General features: G+C 37.1%; 1 protein-coding gene across 4 annotated transcripts in view; it reads left to right on the top strand.

The window, feature by feature from the left end:
• Positions 1-17,819, top strand: part of Maf1 (repressor of RNA polymerase III transcription Maf1) — a 131,610-nt gene that overhangs the window by 97,437 nt on the left and 16,354 nt on the right. Inside the window, exons 6-7 of one of the 4 annotated variants that reach the window (XM_067135634.2) lie at positions 80-164; positions 9,571-15,886. In XM_067135634.2, the coding sequence (XP_066991735.1) occupies positions 80-152 (73 nt within the window). In that variant the 3' untranslated portion in view covers positions 153-164; positions 9,571-15,886. Of the gene's footprint in view, positions 1-79; positions 165-304; positions 423-9,419; positions 15,887-17,819 lie in introns of those variants that run through there. The other 3 variants (XM_067135635.2, XM_067135637.2, XM_067135636.2) reach the window with 3 other exon arrangements.

The following is a 17,819-nucleotide window of genomic DNA, read 5'->3' as shown; positions in this document are numbered from 1 at the left end:
TATTAGTCTCATAGGTAAGCTTACCCTCCTCCATTGCATCATTGAGAATTTAATAGCATATAATATTTATTTCTTATAGCCCACTCTATATGTTGGATTCTGGATGTGGCAGTGACCTTGCTATGGATGAAGATGATGATGAGAGTTATTGAATGTAGGCAACAGTAAGTATAACATTTCTGGTTATTGCTGAATTAAATGTCCTTCATACTCTGTGAGTAGTTCAAAGCAGATTTCTGTATCTGAAATGATATCCACCTTGCAGTTGGGGATTTTTAACCTTTTTTCCTTTTTTCTTTTCCAGTGTTTGTCACCAAGAAAGATTTGTACTTTCCAGATATAACAAAATAATATATTTACCAGTACATTGGTTTCACCTATGAAATTACCCCATTTTTAGTTTCAAGATTTTGTAGATACCTACTCACTAAAGATATATACCATATTTACTCACGTATTAGACCCCTTTTTCTTCTACTTTTATAGCTAAAACAGTAAGGGGGGTCCAATATGTGATAAACACAAATTTTGTGCAGTGAATACATGGCTTCTAGGCTATAAGGAACTATATACATGTAAATATTCTCCACTCTTCTTTAACAAACCTATGAATGTATTTAAGTTATACTGGCTATTTTCGTTGGAAGGCAGTATTTCTAATTGTAAAAGGACAATAAATGGTGAACACGGCTTTTAGGCTTACATATAAAGTAAACATAGTCAGTTTTAGTTACTCATATCACGTCATTCGTTCCATCTCATTAATTCCGCTTATTAGGTTGACGTCAGGAAGGGCATACAATTGTAAAAACTTGTCTCACTTCGTACTCGCCCCCGTAGAGAAAAGGGATAAGGATATCGTATTATCATATTATGCAATATTGATAGAAAATAATTTAATGGCCAGTCATATGTCTTGGACAGTTGAGCAGTAGGCCAACCGCACAGTAAACCGTAAACCTGAGTAAATTTAACCACTGCTTTCAATTGAATTATCGTCTTGTGTCGCCAACTTTCCTGCTACTGGCATGTCGCCATTCCAAATGTCGTCATCTTGTCAGCCATGCATCGAGAGCATTTGAGGTCTCGTCTTTTTGAAATTTTAAAAAATAGTTTGTTCCCGACTATAGAGTCCAAACAGTGAGAATCTATTCCCAAATGGTTTCTGGAGAGTTTGTGTATGTGTAGCAGAATCCACTCCTTCTGAATAAAGATGTGCTGTAGAAAGAGTGTCAAAGCACCAGCTGATAACTAGCGTACGTTACGAGTTGTACTTCCAAATGCAATACATAGTGACTAGAAACGTTCTTTGCATAACTGCAGCTATTGAAGGCCAAACCCTTATTTTGAAGTATATTTCATGCTTGTTCTCTACATTTATCACATCAGGATTTACCTATACAGCTGTAAATGAGATGAGAGAGATCACATTGTTTAGGTTAGGTATGCTATCAAGTGCCAAAAGTTCCACGACGGGAAGATTAAAAATAAATAACATTAAAGTTTACCGCGTTTATGGATATCTACAGGTGTGGCGGTAACGCGTTTTATTATAATAGTGTTTAATTTCATACTATCGTTGTCTCCATTTTATAATTAATGCATTGTATGTTTTGTTTGGTGTCTCTGAAAATCATTAAGTGGGTACGTAAAATTATTATTATTATTATTATTATTATTATTATTATTATTATTATTATTATTATTATTCAGGGGATTCTGTGGAACGCAGAGGGGAAAGAAGGTGCATGAATGGGTGGATATAGAAAAGATGGAAGATTAATTTAAAAACTTTAAAAACTTGTGATTATATTTCTTCCTTTGATCTTTTGTTACTTTACAAATTTTAAACGTTACACTTTGCTAAGCAAATAATGATTAATCAGGTACAAATTCTAGCTCGTGAGCTTGAGTAACAATATTTAAAAAATCAACAACAGTTTAACAACATGAGCTTTAAGCTCCCTGGTTTCCAATTTAACAAGAGCACTACTGCTCCCTTCAACCAACACGCAAGGGGACCGAGTTCCAGAATTTACAATCGTAGAAAAAGAGCGTCCTTGCTCCACACAATTATTCTCCAGGAGACTGTTCTCCAAAATTTACAGTTTTAGGCCTCTTAAAGGTGCATTCTACATTTAACAAAAACCAACAGTAGGCACTAGGGTTACTGCTCAACAGTCAGATTTACATTTAAAAGTAAATGAATAAATGTTAACTTTAACAGGGGTAACACGTACCCATCCTACATGGCCTTAGTTGCAAAAGAAGAGGTTCAGTTACTGGCCGAAAGTCAAAGTGTTAGGAGGCGAACTCGTGCACTCCTCAAAATACACTTGAAAAATACCTAAAACACTGGGCTGATGGCCCTAGGTTACAGAGGCTAAGCCTATACTACGGAGGTGACTACTTGAAGAGAAATTTTTAAGTTACAAAATTATGAAATCAGTTTAAGTTTTACAAAACATAGTCACCTCAATATCAAGTTGAAGGGGAATGCAAGAGGGTACCACTCCTAATTCCCTTAGTTAGACTAGAGTCCTCAGACTTATTTGAAACTTACATTAGTGAAGAATTTTGAAACCTTCCCCTTGAACTAGCTTTCGGAGACTATTACATGCTTAGGGAAAATCTGCCATTACCTTGAGCTGGTGGGCCTTCCGGAGACGAATGAGGCAGCCCCCTTCTCCCCTACACTCGGAACACACTATAAACCTCTTGACTGGAGCGATCACAAAGACAATATGGCCCGAACGGTCCCAGCTTTTATAGTGGAGAGGAAGGTTCCAGATTTCTCTGGGCTGAAATCCTGACACACCCCCAATTTTCATTGAACAGTCAAATAAATATTAAAAAAACTCTGATTGGTTATTTAAATATATGTACAAAATTTCCTATTGGCTACAATTTTAAGCTGGCGGGAAGAGATAGAAGCGCTGATATCCTTAGAACATCAAAAACAAACTATAAACAATTCAGTTTAGGAAACCTTAACACACAAAATTACTTTGAAAATTAATTGCTCATCTTCACCCCAGAAGGTGAACATAAGTTGATCGTAGAGACATTTGTCGGTAAATGTTCAAACTTCTTCTACCACATAGTTTGATGTCCAAGTTACAGATTGCCTTCTCAAAGGCGCCTAATTTAAATCCACGGGGCGAGTGTAAACAATAGTTATGATTGGATTGTTTTTATCCCGTTTTGAACCTACATCTCTCAAAAAAAAAAAAAAAAAAAAAAAAAAAAGCCCTATATTGGCCCGAGTTTTGAGATATTAAACGATCACTTTGTTAATGATCTTGCCTGCTATATAAATAAGCAACAACCGCGAAGATTTCTTAACTAAAGTAAACTCATTTCCTCATCCCAAGGAGGTGCACCTCTTTTTAGACAGGCCCCCAGTGGAAGGGAGTTACATGTACCATTTTTACCACATATCAACCTTCCTGCCATTCGTAAATCTCTGGCAATATTTATTATATTGCTAATTGATTTATTAATTAACCACCTATTCAATACTTTACCATCTTATACAATTAGGATTTGATCCTTTTTACATTATAAAATTTGAGACATATTTCGCCTTTCATAGAAGGCATCTTCAGTCATTGTATCACCTCAAGGTGAAATCAGGCACTTGATTTACAATTGAAGTATAAATATTGAGATTTAATATTAACACATTTAAAATAGGAGCAATACGGTACCGGAAATTGAATTCAGGCTCCTGAGAACGGCAACTAATTGTGCTAACCATTACGCTGGCAGACATTCTTAACTACAAAACACACACATATACATGAATGATGCATGCTTGCAATGCGCGGGTCGGACACGACACTATTCACCAGAGCTGCAGTAGGCCTATGCTACAGAGGTGGGCATTTCTTAAATACGAAACACAGATGTATCGCATGACTTCGACGAGTGTTTTCATTGCGTGGGTCGTACGGACGAAACTATTCACAAATTTGTGCGATGTCATAAGAGCTGCAGTAAGGCTTGTACCCGCTTCAAAGCGGAATTGTTGTTCTTCTCTGACGAATTACGTTGGGGGTTCTTGTATACGAGATTTATTTTTTTCATTTTCTTCATCTCGGAAAGCCAGCGGGGGGGGGGGGGGGGGTCGTCTAATACACGAGTAAATACGGTATATTTCTATTTCTGAGCCATGTGATGTTCGAGGTAATGATTAGCCATCAGTAGGAACCCCTTATTTTCCCGAGTGGGTTTTCACAAATTCTTATAGGTTAAATTGTAAGGTAGATGCAATATATGTGGTTTTAACCCTTCAAGCCGGTATTAAAATTTGGCCAAGTTTTACCCTATAGCGGTAATAAATTTGAGGAAAATTTCACAATTTAACATGCTGTCACAAACATTGCTATAACTGTTGCCATTGATGCTTTCACGGCCCGTACTTATAGATATGATATAGGCTTGAGGACAGTCAAGATTTTCTTCCGATGACGCAGATCATAGTTGCTGCAAAACGTAAAGAATTTCACCTTATTTTCTTGACACGGCATAAGCCCAAAAGCCTATATCACGTCTATTGCTAAAACTTCTAAACAACTTGTCTGATTTTGTTCAAAATAAGTGAATACACAGTTCATATCATGCAGATGTTGCGTCTACATATGAAAAGGTAGCATGCAAAGTAATAAAATGCCTAATTACCTTCTTGTTGGAATAAAATATTCAAATCAACAGGTGTCCATGCCCACTCAGGTGAGCATTCACTTATATTATGTACATTACTCATAATTTCCTGCTGTGAATAATTATAATCACTAACACTTTCATTATCACTCAGATTATTTTCATCACTACTTTCACCTAATATGCGTTTGATAGCTGCATTACATAAATACAGACCATGCGAGGATGCTGCCATGTTGTTTACAATGATCGACGTTGAAGAAACAAATTCTTTTGACGTCGACACAATGCCGCATTATGATAGAAGATACTCCCCTGCATAGAATGATACCCTGTGCTGTGAGCCATGCTAAAAGTTCACATTGACAACCAACAGATGACACACAGATGTACGTCTAAATCATCGCTAGCCTAGTTCGTACAGGTACATGTCAAATCGCTCCTGGCTTATGTTTTGTAGGTCCGTACACGTCGAACTGGCTTGAGCCGTTAATGTCCATTACATTAGTCCTATTTGTGAACATTTTACTGCCTCAACATATCTCAAAAATTAGTCATTTTTCCACAAATTTTAATGTAATTTATTATATTTTTCTTTCAAATTTCCATGTAATTCACCATTTATTTTTTTAATTTAGGAGAAATTTTGTGATGAAATGAGCATTATATCTCAGGAAATCATCCTCATATCTGTTGGGTAGAAACAATTGAATCATGGAAATCAAAAACCCACAAACTCCAGTAAACCAAATTTTACAGGAGGGACATAAAACTATTTTAATGTTTCCCATTAAATCATCTTGATATTTATTAAGTTGCTGGACTACTTTAATATAAACAAATTATGAATATCAAAGTAATGATAGTTGGATAGGATTTTATTTTTAAAAATATTTGCCTGTAATTAGGTGGTTTTTGATTTCCACAGTGTCTTAACAAACTGCAAGCATCAGAACACCCTTTGTGGCTGTCTACTTCACTGTACATATACGTTACTTATCTGATATTCAATGTACACCAATATCGACCCATATCTGCCTGACTTAGAATTCATCACAATGTATTGTGTTGGGAACAGGAAGATTTTGCTGGAAGTCGAACGTTATGGTTTTTGTATTCTCTATTAACTCTATTCAGAGAGAAGAAATTTAAGGGATCTGACACTTAAATGAAGGAATCGGCTGTAGAAAGACAAGGGCCATGAAGAGTGTGAAAATGAAAGACTCCCTAGGCCTCGAATGCTCTAATACCATCGGGGTCGTAAAAGAACGAGAATTGACCAAGGAAGGTCAGATAGGAAAGGTGAAAGTGAGGAGCCTGGCACAAGTAAGTGGAAGCAATGCCAGGACTCAACTATGGGCTCCGTGGTCGCCAACCCATGCTCCCAAGTTCAGAGTTCCTGGGGCCCCTTTTAGTCACCTCTTACAACAGGCAGGGGATACCCTGAAATGGTGTATGGCTTTTAGTGCCGGGAGTGTCCCGAGGACATGTTCGGTTCGCCAGATGCAGGTCTTTCTAATTTGACCCCCGTAGGCGACCTGCGCATCGTGATTAGGATGAAATGATGATGAAGACGACACATACACCAAGCCCCCGTACCGGTGAAATTAACCAATTATGGTTAAAATTCCCGACCCTGCTGGGAATCGAACCCAGGACCCCTGTGACCCAAGGCCAGCGCACTAACCATTAGCCATGGAGCCGGACTGTTATTCTACTGCCCCCACCCAAAGGATACGCCGTGTGATAGTGCTGCCAACTAACGGTAGAATATTTATGGAAATGAGATTACAAGATAATAGTTTCATTATGTATTGAATTATTTTTAGCCAGACATGTTTCAGCTCATCCTTGAACCATCTTCAGTGAAATATATTAAAAAGTTACATGAATTAATGTTGAATAAGTAGCACTAAAAACTATGTGAAGGAGCATGTAAAATCCGAGTAAAACAGGATTAATCTATGTAAAAGGTTGGAAACCTTTATTTCTAAAAATGTTAATATCACTCTAAAACTAAGGTAAAATCTCCATTAAGTTGGAACTGTCCATTTTCAATATATATCGCATACGCATATGATCTGGAGGACAACAGAAGGCAGTGAACATAGAATATGTGAAAAAAGGCCTGGTACAATGTTGTGTAACTCAATTAGTGGAAACCGTCAATATGTTGAACTTATAAAGTCCAGATGTGATTTGTAATGGAAAGAAGATGAATGAATGTGTGTAAAAAGTTGAAGCTAAGAGACAGGAAACAATAGGGGAAATAAACGTGTGATTTACTTATTGAGTAGTGTTGTCCTCTCGAATGGCCTGACCTTGTTGGTCTGGAGGTCTTGTATCCACTAGATGTGTGTGTGTGTGGCTGGCTCAGCTGTATTGGTATCAATAGAGGAGGGAGGCGCTAAGTAGGCGGAGAAAGGGAGGGCAGGGGCGGTGTTATATTGGTGAGCTGGAAGCGGGGTTTGTTCTTATTATAAAATTTTTGGCAAATAAATGAAATGAACGTTTGAAGTAATTTTTTTTTTCATTAATCTCCTTTAAATTGTGAGAAGGGTTCGTGAGTTGGTCAATGTTGATATGGATGCTCTCAAGAACACTAAACGAGGGGCCTTTTTGTTTTGATCAGTCGTCGCGTACTCGTGATTACATTCTTTATGATGTTCACTCATAGCTGAAAAGTCATTATATTTAAGAGCATTGCGATGTACAGTGTATCTTATTGGGAGATTGCGGCCTGTTTGTCCGACATATGATGATCTGCAAGATTGACATTCTAATTTGTAACACCAGAGTTCATGTATCTGTTATTGTAAACAGACTGTTCCATTTAATTTCGATTTCTTCTTTTAGTGTTCATTCAAAGTAATTAACATAACCAGTTTTCTTCTTAAAACAAACTAATTTTTTGTAGCACTAATTGTGATGTGATATTTTCCTAATTTGATTCCAGGTAAAGTTCATAGAAAACATGTTTCAGTACTGTATTCAAACAATGTGTGATACATGGGTAAGACGGTATCAAAATATTTGATCCTCGATCGGACACGAAACAGATGTTGTTTAAGTTCAGGCTCTATCCCAGTTCGTTGAGCTTGTCTTTGATTTTCTCAGTATGATTGAAAAATTCATACTGGTCTTCAACAGGGAGATGGATTATCCTTGTTGTTGTTTTATTGTGTGCTGGAAAAAATGATGCATGAATGGAATAAGGTATGTCCACCGACTGTTAAGATTGGAAGAAATATTCAACTAAATTTTCTCGCATTTGCTGATGATCTAGCATTATTAGCAAATAGTATTGAACAGAACATTCATGGATACAGAGACTGCAAAGAGGCCTAGGGGACGGCCTAGAATGAGATGGAGGATCTCTTGTTGTGGACTGTATTGCAAATAGAGGAGTCGATAGCAATAAAGTACTAGAAGAGGAGTGGTGGAAAGATCGAGTTAGGTGGAGGGCTTTGGTACACTACCCTACCCAGAGAGAATCTGGAAAAGGGAAAGGATGAAGAAGAAGTATTGAGGAAGCTAAATTTAAAGCAGAGTAATTCGAATGATAGCAGTGAAGGTTGGGTTGAAAATTTCTTTTCAGAAAATGGAAATGATGCCATCTTTTCAAGTTGACAGTTCACATATTATGTTAAATAATGCTCAGAAAATAAAGGTTGTAGACAAATTTAAATATCTTGGCGAGATTATAACTTGGAATGCTAACGAAAAAGCATCTATAGATAGTAGAACTCAAAAATTGAGACCAGCACAACAAATTGCCTGGCCGAGTTACAAGAAACAGTCTCTTGCGATTAATGCTAAATTACAATGTCATTAAGCCAGAAGCAACATGTGCAAGTGAAACATTATTTAAACTGTTTAAACTGAATACCCAGTCAACAACAGACAAACTGCAGAAAGTTGATAGAAGAATTCTTCAGACAATTACTAATTAAAAAATCACCAGATTGATGGCCAGTTAAGACTTTTGCCAAATTCAGTACTTTACAAGGAAAGTGAATCGACCATTGACACGATGCGACAACGGTGGATTGCATTCTTTGGACACATACCGCTTACCAAATACTAGACTCCTGAAACAACTCTTTGATTTATTTTAGAATAGTAAAACAAAAAACACACAGTTTAAAGAAATACAAATGGATTTAGATGAATTGAAAATTACTAAAGATCAAATTGAAAATAGAGAAAAGTAACAGAATCTAAATAACAAGGACACAAGACTATCATTAAAAATATCGCAGCATAAGCAGTATGTTATATCTGCAGAAGAATGAAGAAGTTTTGGGAAAGGAAAAGGTTGGCAAGTGTTAAAATCTGAACGTATTCTTTGAAAACTTTGTTGTATACAGTTTGATTTTGGTGCTCCAGTGTGGGCATAAACAGTGTAAATAAATAAATAAATAAATAAATAAATAAATAAATAAATAAATAAATAAATAGACATATTGCACATTCTATTTTTTCTATGGTCTACTGGCTCTAAGAGGGTTACTTTCTGAGCACAGTTAATGTTAATGTAGCAGAGTGAATTTTATAGAATTTTTGGACACACCCGTTACTATTATTATTATTATTATTATTATTATTATTATTATTATTATTATGCAAGCTCGTGATGTTTACTTTGTGATACATTAAAAATTAATGTTCGCTTAGCTTATTTAACCACTGTTAAAGGGTTTTTTTTTTTTTTTTTTCATTGATAATGAAGCATTTTATTCAAACTTTCACAGGGTCCTGGCCATCAGAGTTACTAAATCACCCAACAGCAAGAATGTTTCCTGCAATTCTACAATTCTTTGTACAATTCATGTTTGGTCCTTGAGTAGAATCCTGTATTATATCAGAGACATCCCATGATAAGTTCCATTTCAAATTTTTCAGGAGTGAACAACTTCACAACAACCCTCACCGTACTGAAGAACTTGGAAAATGTTTTAAGAAGTTGAAGTATGCTTTAACTTTTATGATACATGACACTTTCCTTACTACACAAATCTTTTATTTCAACATTATCTTAAAACACACGGATTATCATTATACTGTATGTCACTGAATGTTTGGATCTTGACTTATAAGGCTCGGGATCATTTCATAGGGATACACAAGGCATTAAAAATTCTGGATTTACATGTTACCTTAAGAAAGCAATAAGAGCGCATTATGGTCATTTTATGGATATTTTATTTGGAAGATACAGGTCCTGTGTGTAAGAGATGAAATTTTATTTCAGGAACTGTTTTAATGCTGAAGTAATGAGTTTTGCCTTATGTGTCTCTGTTTAACTAGTCTTATCATTTGTAATGTACGGGTGAATGATATTTTCGTGATGATTATCGGATTTCTTCAAACACTATTGCTCATCCTTACATGAGTAGAGAAATGACTATTTAAAGGATACTTGTACCTAACATAGATCTCATATCAACTGTTAATTTACTTATTTAGTTTTAATACTGTGCTTCCAGTGAGACTAAATTTCAAGAATATCAATTATAGGTTTTTTGCACTGATTAGAAATTAAAATGATAAATCTTTAGAGAAATTTATTTGAAGGTAAATTTTACTGAAATTTTTTTTTCTTTTTTTTTTTTTAACTGTAACATAAAAGATGCTAAGTTGAACTAATTATGTGTTATATCCTTTATATAAAATATATTTATTCCAGGTCTTTGAACTTGTTTGTATATGTGTGCGAGTGTGTAGTAACTGTAAAATATTCACATTAAAAAAAAAAGCTTTGCATCACCTCGGACCAAAGTTACTGACTACGGAAAAAATTATTGAGAAACATACAGGAGTATTACAATTTTACTATTTTTCTTTACGTCGCACCGACACAGATAGGTCTTATGGCGACAGTGGGATGGGAAAAGCCTTGTTGGAGTGGGAAGGAAGCGGCCGTGGCCTTAATTAAGGTACAGTCCTAGCTTTTATACCTGGTGTGAAAATACAGGGGTATTATATCAGAATTATTTATTGCCCAACAAATCAACAGATGAGAGCCTCTACAACAGTACAGCTTTGTTTTCTCAATTCGAGTTACTGAATAGCACACACCTGTACCTTTAATACCGAGTAATGCACCCCCCTGGATTGAAGCGTGCTTAAATTCATCTTGGCACTAGTTCAGCAAGGTAATGTTGGTCCAAATTGTCCCACTACTCAATAGTGATTCAGCGTAGATCTCGCAGACTGGTTGTTGGGTCATGATGTCCATAAACAGCCTTTTTTAATTTATCCCAGGCATGTTCGATAGGATTCCTGTCAAGGTAACAAGACGGGCCACTCTAAGCAGTATGTCCAGTAAGACATTCTCCTCCAAAGTGCTGGCGATACACTGACTTTATGGGTCGGAGGATGTCATACAACTTTGTCATTGCCCTGCATTACTAGGAGTGCCATACTGTGGCCCCCACATACTGCCACCCCAGAACATCAGGGAACCACCATGCAGGAGACACTCAAACATATACTAGCCAGTGACTAGAATACTGCTGATCTCATCATTTGCTTTATATGTGAGAGTGGATTAATCAAGAGCATATCAATTTCAAATGTTCTGTTACTCAGGAAACTTGCATTCCCTTTTGACATGTTTGTGTCCTTTACGGCTTAAGAAAATACTTTTCGTTTTATTTTGAATTCACTTTCATATTCCTCCGTTGAATAAATAGTTTTTATTTTAATCTTTGTTTCCATTTAATTTGTTCAGAAAGGATGATTACCTAGTTGTACTTCCTCTTAAAACAAAAATCACCAACACCACCTTGTGGCATGTGCTGAATAGTGTGGGTAGGTCATGAAGTCCGACCAGTTGCTTCCAAACACATTGCTGGCAATCGTCAGGAACAAGGCTTATACGACACTCATCGGTAAAAAGGGACTTTACGCCAATTCTGAAGAGACCTTTCAGCATAATGTTGGGCCTATCTGTACCTGCCCCATGATGTCTAGGTTTGAGAGCTGGGGCTTGCCGTAGGCGTTGAAAGTGAAGGTGTACCTTATATACCTGTTTCTCACAGTTTGAGGTGAAACGCGGTGACGTGCGGCATTATTCAGTAGGCTGGCACTGCATTCAGGGTTCCTCTGAGCTGACATTTGAAGGTAGCTGTCATCGACTGCAGTCGTAGACCTTGGACGACCTGTGTGAGGAAAGTTATTAACCATTCCTGTCTCCCTGTACTGCTTCCATGTTAGAACCACATAACTTTGATTATGGCCAGCATGTTAAGCAACTGACCTTGTTGACCATCTTTCTTGACATAATGTGATTATGCATACACGTTTACATGTTGACACATGTCGTACCATCCTAGATGCTCGCAACACTGCTTAGAATACACCTCTAATGCTTCCACCCTGGTGCTACTACTTCAACTAAAATGCTGCCTCCCATTTGAGTGAGGCGTTCTGCCTGTGGGTTGGCGTATGTGCGGTTGTATGTTCACAAACATCCTAAGGGTCGTCTTTCCAGTCTGCATAGGATAGGCCCAGATAGCAACACAGTTAAATGACACACAAGGGTGATACAAAACTTTTTTGATGTGTGTAATATGGTCAGTTGTTTCTCTTTCCTTTAGCCAATGAAATATTCTAAAATCTTTTAGTATTATGCATAGCAGGACAATTGGTTTTGATAATCACATTGATAGTGCTGAATTGAGACCTTAGTTCTGAGTTCTTAGGCATGTCTTGTAATATATTTGATATAATCTGTCATTATAATGTATTTTGTATTTGTGTAACAGAGGCGCTCAACATTTGAGTTGCAGATAATTTAGTACTGATTTGAGGAAAGTTGCAAGGTAGATAATGCTAACTTATTTCACCAGGATAAATATTATAATCTATACTACCTGTAATCCCTTTTATGCACTTTTTCTTAACATTGTTAACTTACATCAGTAAGTTGTATTTTAAAGATGATTTTTACTGTGAGGCCTTTTAGATATGTCTTTCAAGATGCAGTGATTCCAATCGTTTATTCACTTATCTTTAATAAACATTTTTATCCTGTATTTTAGTATATTAGAGTGTTTTAATAAAATATACTTAGTCAGCTTAAAGATACCACAGTGGATTATATTATGGTTTTACTATCCCACCTTTTGGTGCACTGCTTTACTTACACCAGTGGCTTTTATAAGACATTTTATCATAGTTTGTATTGTATAGTGAAGTTTACTCCATTTGAGTTGAAATCCTATTTAAGAATTCTATGAACAGTGTAATTTGTATGTTTAAAGTAGGATTACTTTTATGACTATGATCCCAGATAACTATTGAGCAGTGTCAACATTGAGTAAGCTCAGCATTTGGTTAAGGTTTAGTACATACCAAAGCACTGAGAGCTGTTACACATTAACTGTGTCCATATACTTACAGTTATGTGAAGGTAAGACTTTGTGTTCAGACAACATAAAATATCTAATTTCTTTATTTTTGTAAATAAGAAAAGTAAGTTTATTTTAGAAGTAGTTTTAGTTTGTAATTGCAGTATTGTTTTTCAAGTCACTTCTATGCAATACTAGGTTTTAACTGCTATTTTATTTTTGTACTTTATTATGGGCTATAGACTGTTGACATGGAATAGTTTTTAAATTTTGGCATTTGAAATATTTTTCTATCATTAGCAGGAATACATAATATGTAAGTTTTATCGTGTATCCTTTTTCTGGTTTTCAGAGATGGTGGTTAAATTTGAAAGAAAATAAAGAAAGTATCTTGTTTAGTGTAGTTCGGCTGACCTTTGGTCAAACTGTAAATATTTTCAAAGTACAAATGAAAAACTACATTAAATATTTGTTTGCATCTCTTTCTAAGCAGTAGAGCATCAGTCTTAGCCAAAATAAATCTAGATGTATAGTTGTTATAAGATATCACTTAAAATGTGTATTATTATTATTATTATTATTATTATTATTATTATTATTATTATTATTATTATTATTATTATTATTATTATTATTATTATTTATGGAGATTGGATCTATATTAGATAAGGGAGAATGTAACCAAAAATATATTTTTAAAATGTAATTGAAATATTCTGCACTTTTGCAAATTGTCATACTTTCATTTTCTGATGTTTTCTGCACACAATCATAAATATCTCCCAATTCTAAATTCACAACATTATTTTCATTTAAAGGTAAACTTTTTTCAAGAATATTTTCTTTCTGGATTATGTTTGTTTCCAGTCATTGTTCACAAAAGGATTTTTTTTTTTTTAAATTACGTATTAGGGCCTTATTTGGTTGAATATGACCGTCAAGGTATGTGGTCAATGGATTTTCTTTATTCTGTTTTTGCTCTCATAAACAATATTCGATCAGAGATTTCATTTACCGTAAAATGGGGTGACTTGGTACAGTTTCATGTTACTATATCAGGTCTCCCCATAGGTTAGGGTGACTTGATACAGTTATGGGTTTATGTTACTACGGTAAAACTTGCCTAAACTGCAACGTGACTAGTCCAGTATATTTTTCCCCGTCAACAGTGTGTTCTTTTTTACAAAGGGTTGTTTTAAAACAGTACTGTATTACTGTAAAAATGAAGAAAAAATGGTTAGTTTTATTCTCTGAATCAACTTACATGGTTGCAATCTCACCTAGTTTCTATGTCGCCTCACCTTCACCTTATGTTTTCAATCACTGTTTTCTACTCCAGTGTAATGTCTCATGTTCAGAAAACATTTTTACTGTATCACAGACATACAGTACAAAATCTTTACAGTTTTATTCCACTCGTACTCAACTAATTGTTTGCCAGCACTAAACTGAAAATGAACCATCACTGCCATAGTGCACATTGCAAGAGGGGTGGAAGAATTAATGATAGACTATTTACAGCCTAGTAGGTTCTTTAGTACAAAAGAAAAAGTACCTTGCAAATACTATGGAATCTGTTTAGGCAGTCACTGAGAGTGGGGTTAATGGTTCCTAAAAGTCACAATACACTCAGGCTCAAGAATAATGTCTTGTGAGCTATCATCGATACAAAATTGAAAATGATTCAATAGAGTTTAGTTGCAATTATGCTTAAATTGTTCCATTTTTGTTAGGATTTTTACACAAATGGTACCAAAAAATAGTTCCATTTCTGTATTCAACAGTTTTCCATCATATTGTTTAACATGAGAACTTCTTCCATTCCAAAATTCTATTTTTACAGGTTTCTGGTATAGCAGGTCTGGTTTAGGTAAGTTTTACTGTACATATATCACTATGGTATGGAGGTTACTTGATACAGAGTACCTTAAGTTGGAATTAAGGTCTTTGCATCATAATTTTATTAGATCAGGGTGTCTACAGAATTCCAAGAAACACAATTTATGACCTTTTTAACTTTCACCAACTCCATGAACGAGGAATAGTAACTTTGCCTCTTACCTAGAGGCCCTCAGTTCATTTATGCCAGGTCAGGAATTTTCCCTGGATCTGATGGCTGGTTCGAGATCTACTCTTTTTCTATATGATTGCAATTGAGGAGCTATCTGACACTGAGATAGCGACTCTGGTGTAGAAACCAACGGATAATGGCCAAGAGGTTTTGTCGGGCTGAGCTGCGTTGCTTGGTAGGCCAAAGCCCATCAGGGCTGTTGCACCATTCTTTTTTTTTTTTTTTTTTAATGTCTGTACAATTGATGATTTTTCAGAGGAACAAGTGGCACATTTACCACTCCAGACTCACGATCTGTAGAAAATAATATCTGAAATAAGCATGTTGTATTTCCATAGCTCTTTACTGACTCAAAGAGCTTGTTTTAGGACTCTCTTTAATTGATGCTCTGGAGGATGGTTTAGGAGCCGGTGTTAACTCATCATTTAAGTCCTCTCTAGTTGAAACTTCTGGCTGTAATGAAACTGTTTACACTCCAGCAAAAAGGAAGTTTATTTTGTTGCTCTGACACTAGCGAGGAAGCAAGTGTTGAATGTTTCCTTCCTTTTTTGCATACCTTTATATATTATATACCACTAATATAGTAAAAATGTAATGGACGCATAACATCTACTTGCTGACATTTAACTTGTCTTCATGTTGCTGATTTAAAATAATTCATGACCTGAAACACAATTTCATGATGTAGTGATTATTTGGTTACACATGACTTTCATGACCTGTAGACACCTTGTAATGATCAAATTTTAATTTATGAGTTGCTCTGCATAACTGAAAAAAAAAAAAAAAGAAATGGAATTTCTATATACACTGACTGACAGTGACAATGCAACACCAAGGAGGAGTGGCTCGAAAGGGATGAAAGTTGGGGAGAAAACAGAGACGGCACGGATGAATAATTGATGTTTATTTCAAACCGATATGCAGGTTACACAATGCGCACGGCATCGACTCAGTAGGATGTAGGACCACCGCGAGCGGCGATGCACGCAGAAACACGTCGAGGTACAGAGTCAATAAGAGTGCGGATGGTGTCCTGAGGGATGGTTCTCCATTCTCTGTCAACCATTTGCCACAGTTGGTCGTCCGTACGAGGCTGGGGCAGAGTTTGCAAACGGCGTCCAATGAGATCCCACACGTGTTCGATTGGTGAGAGATCCGGAGAGTACGCTGGCCACGGAAGCATCTGTACACCTCGTAGAGCCTGTTGGGAGATGCGAGGAGTGTGTGGGCGGGCATTATCCTGCTGAAACAGAGCATTGGGCAGCCCCAGAAGGTACGGGAGTGCCACCGGCCGCAGCACATGCTGCACGTAGCGGTGGGCATTTAATGTGGCTTGAATACGCACTAGAGATGACGTCGAATCATCCGTAATAGCGCCCCAAACCATGATGCCGCGTTGTCTAGCGGTAGGGCGCTCCAGAGTTACTGCCGGATTTGACCTTTCTCCACGCCGACGCCACACTCGTCTGCGGTGACTATTACTGACAGAACAGAAGCGTGACTCATCAGAGAACACGACGTTCTGCCATTCCCTCATCCAAGTCGCTCTAGCCCGGCACCATGCCAGGCGTGCACGTCTATACTGTGGAGTCAATGGTAGTCTTCTGAGCGGACGCCGGGAGTGCAGGCCTCCTTCAACCAATCGACGGGAAATTGTTCTGGTCGATATTGGAACAGCCAGGGTGTCTTGCACATGCTGAAGAATGGCGGTTGACGTGGCGTGCGGGGCTGCCACCGCTTGGCGGCGGATGCGCCGATCCTCGCGTGCTGACGTCACTCGGGCTGCGCCTGGACCCCTCGCACGTGCCACATGTCCCTGCGCCAACCATCTTCACCACAGGCGCTGCACCGTGGACACATCCCTATGGGTATTGGCTGCGATTTGACGAAGCGACCAACCTGCCCTTCTCAGCCCGATCACCATACCCCTCGTAAAGTCGTCTGTCTGCTGGAAATGCCTCCGTTGACGGCGGTCTGGCATTCTTAGCTATACACGTGTCCTGTGGCACACGACAACACGTTCTACAATGACTGTCGGCTGAGAAATCACGGTACGAAGTGGGCCATTCGCCAACGCCGTATCCCATTTATCGTTCGCTACGTGCGCAGCACTGCGGCGCATTTCACATCATGAGCATACCTCAGTGACGTCAGTCTACCCTGCAATTGGCATAAAGTTCTGACCACTCCTTCTTGGTGTTGCATTTGCTCTGTCAGTCAGTGTAAATGACTCTCACCATATTCCAAGAGACTATATCTGAGTTGGATCATATAATTTCTAACATTTGTCTGTTTGTAAGCCTGTTTTAAAATAATCAATTTCAGATGTGCTGTTTTGATTTAACTGACATCCCTTTTAGATATAATGATCACATTCTTTACGGTAGTTTCAATGACACTTTTCTGTACTAGGTTTCATTTTACAGCATTTTAATTTAAGCTTCTGGAGAACTTAGTTTTGGTTATATTCCCCCTCCCTCTTATTATGTAACATTGTAAACTTTTTAAAAAATAAAATGTTAACTGTTTACATTACAAGTTATTGAAAGCTAAATTACCAATCCCTTTCTCCTTCCATTCCACCTTTTGGCCTTCTAATATATGGAAGCAAAACTCATTGAAAGCATTGTGCAAGTCCAACTTTCTCAACTCGTGCAGTCAAACAGCATTAGATACGGAATTAGCCGTACTTTTAGGGTTCAAGAATTACTAAAATTAGATGT

This window comes from Anabrus simplex, chromosome 1 (assembly GCF_040414725.1).
Source record: "Anabrus simplex isolate iqAnaSimp1 chromosome 1, ASM4041472v1, whole genome shotgun sequence".
Taxonomy (NCBI): Eukaryota; Metazoa; Arthropoda; class Insecta; order Orthoptera; family Tettigoniidae; genus Anabrus; species Anabrus simplex.
This window is presented reverse-complemented; position numbering and strand designations above follow the sequence as displayed.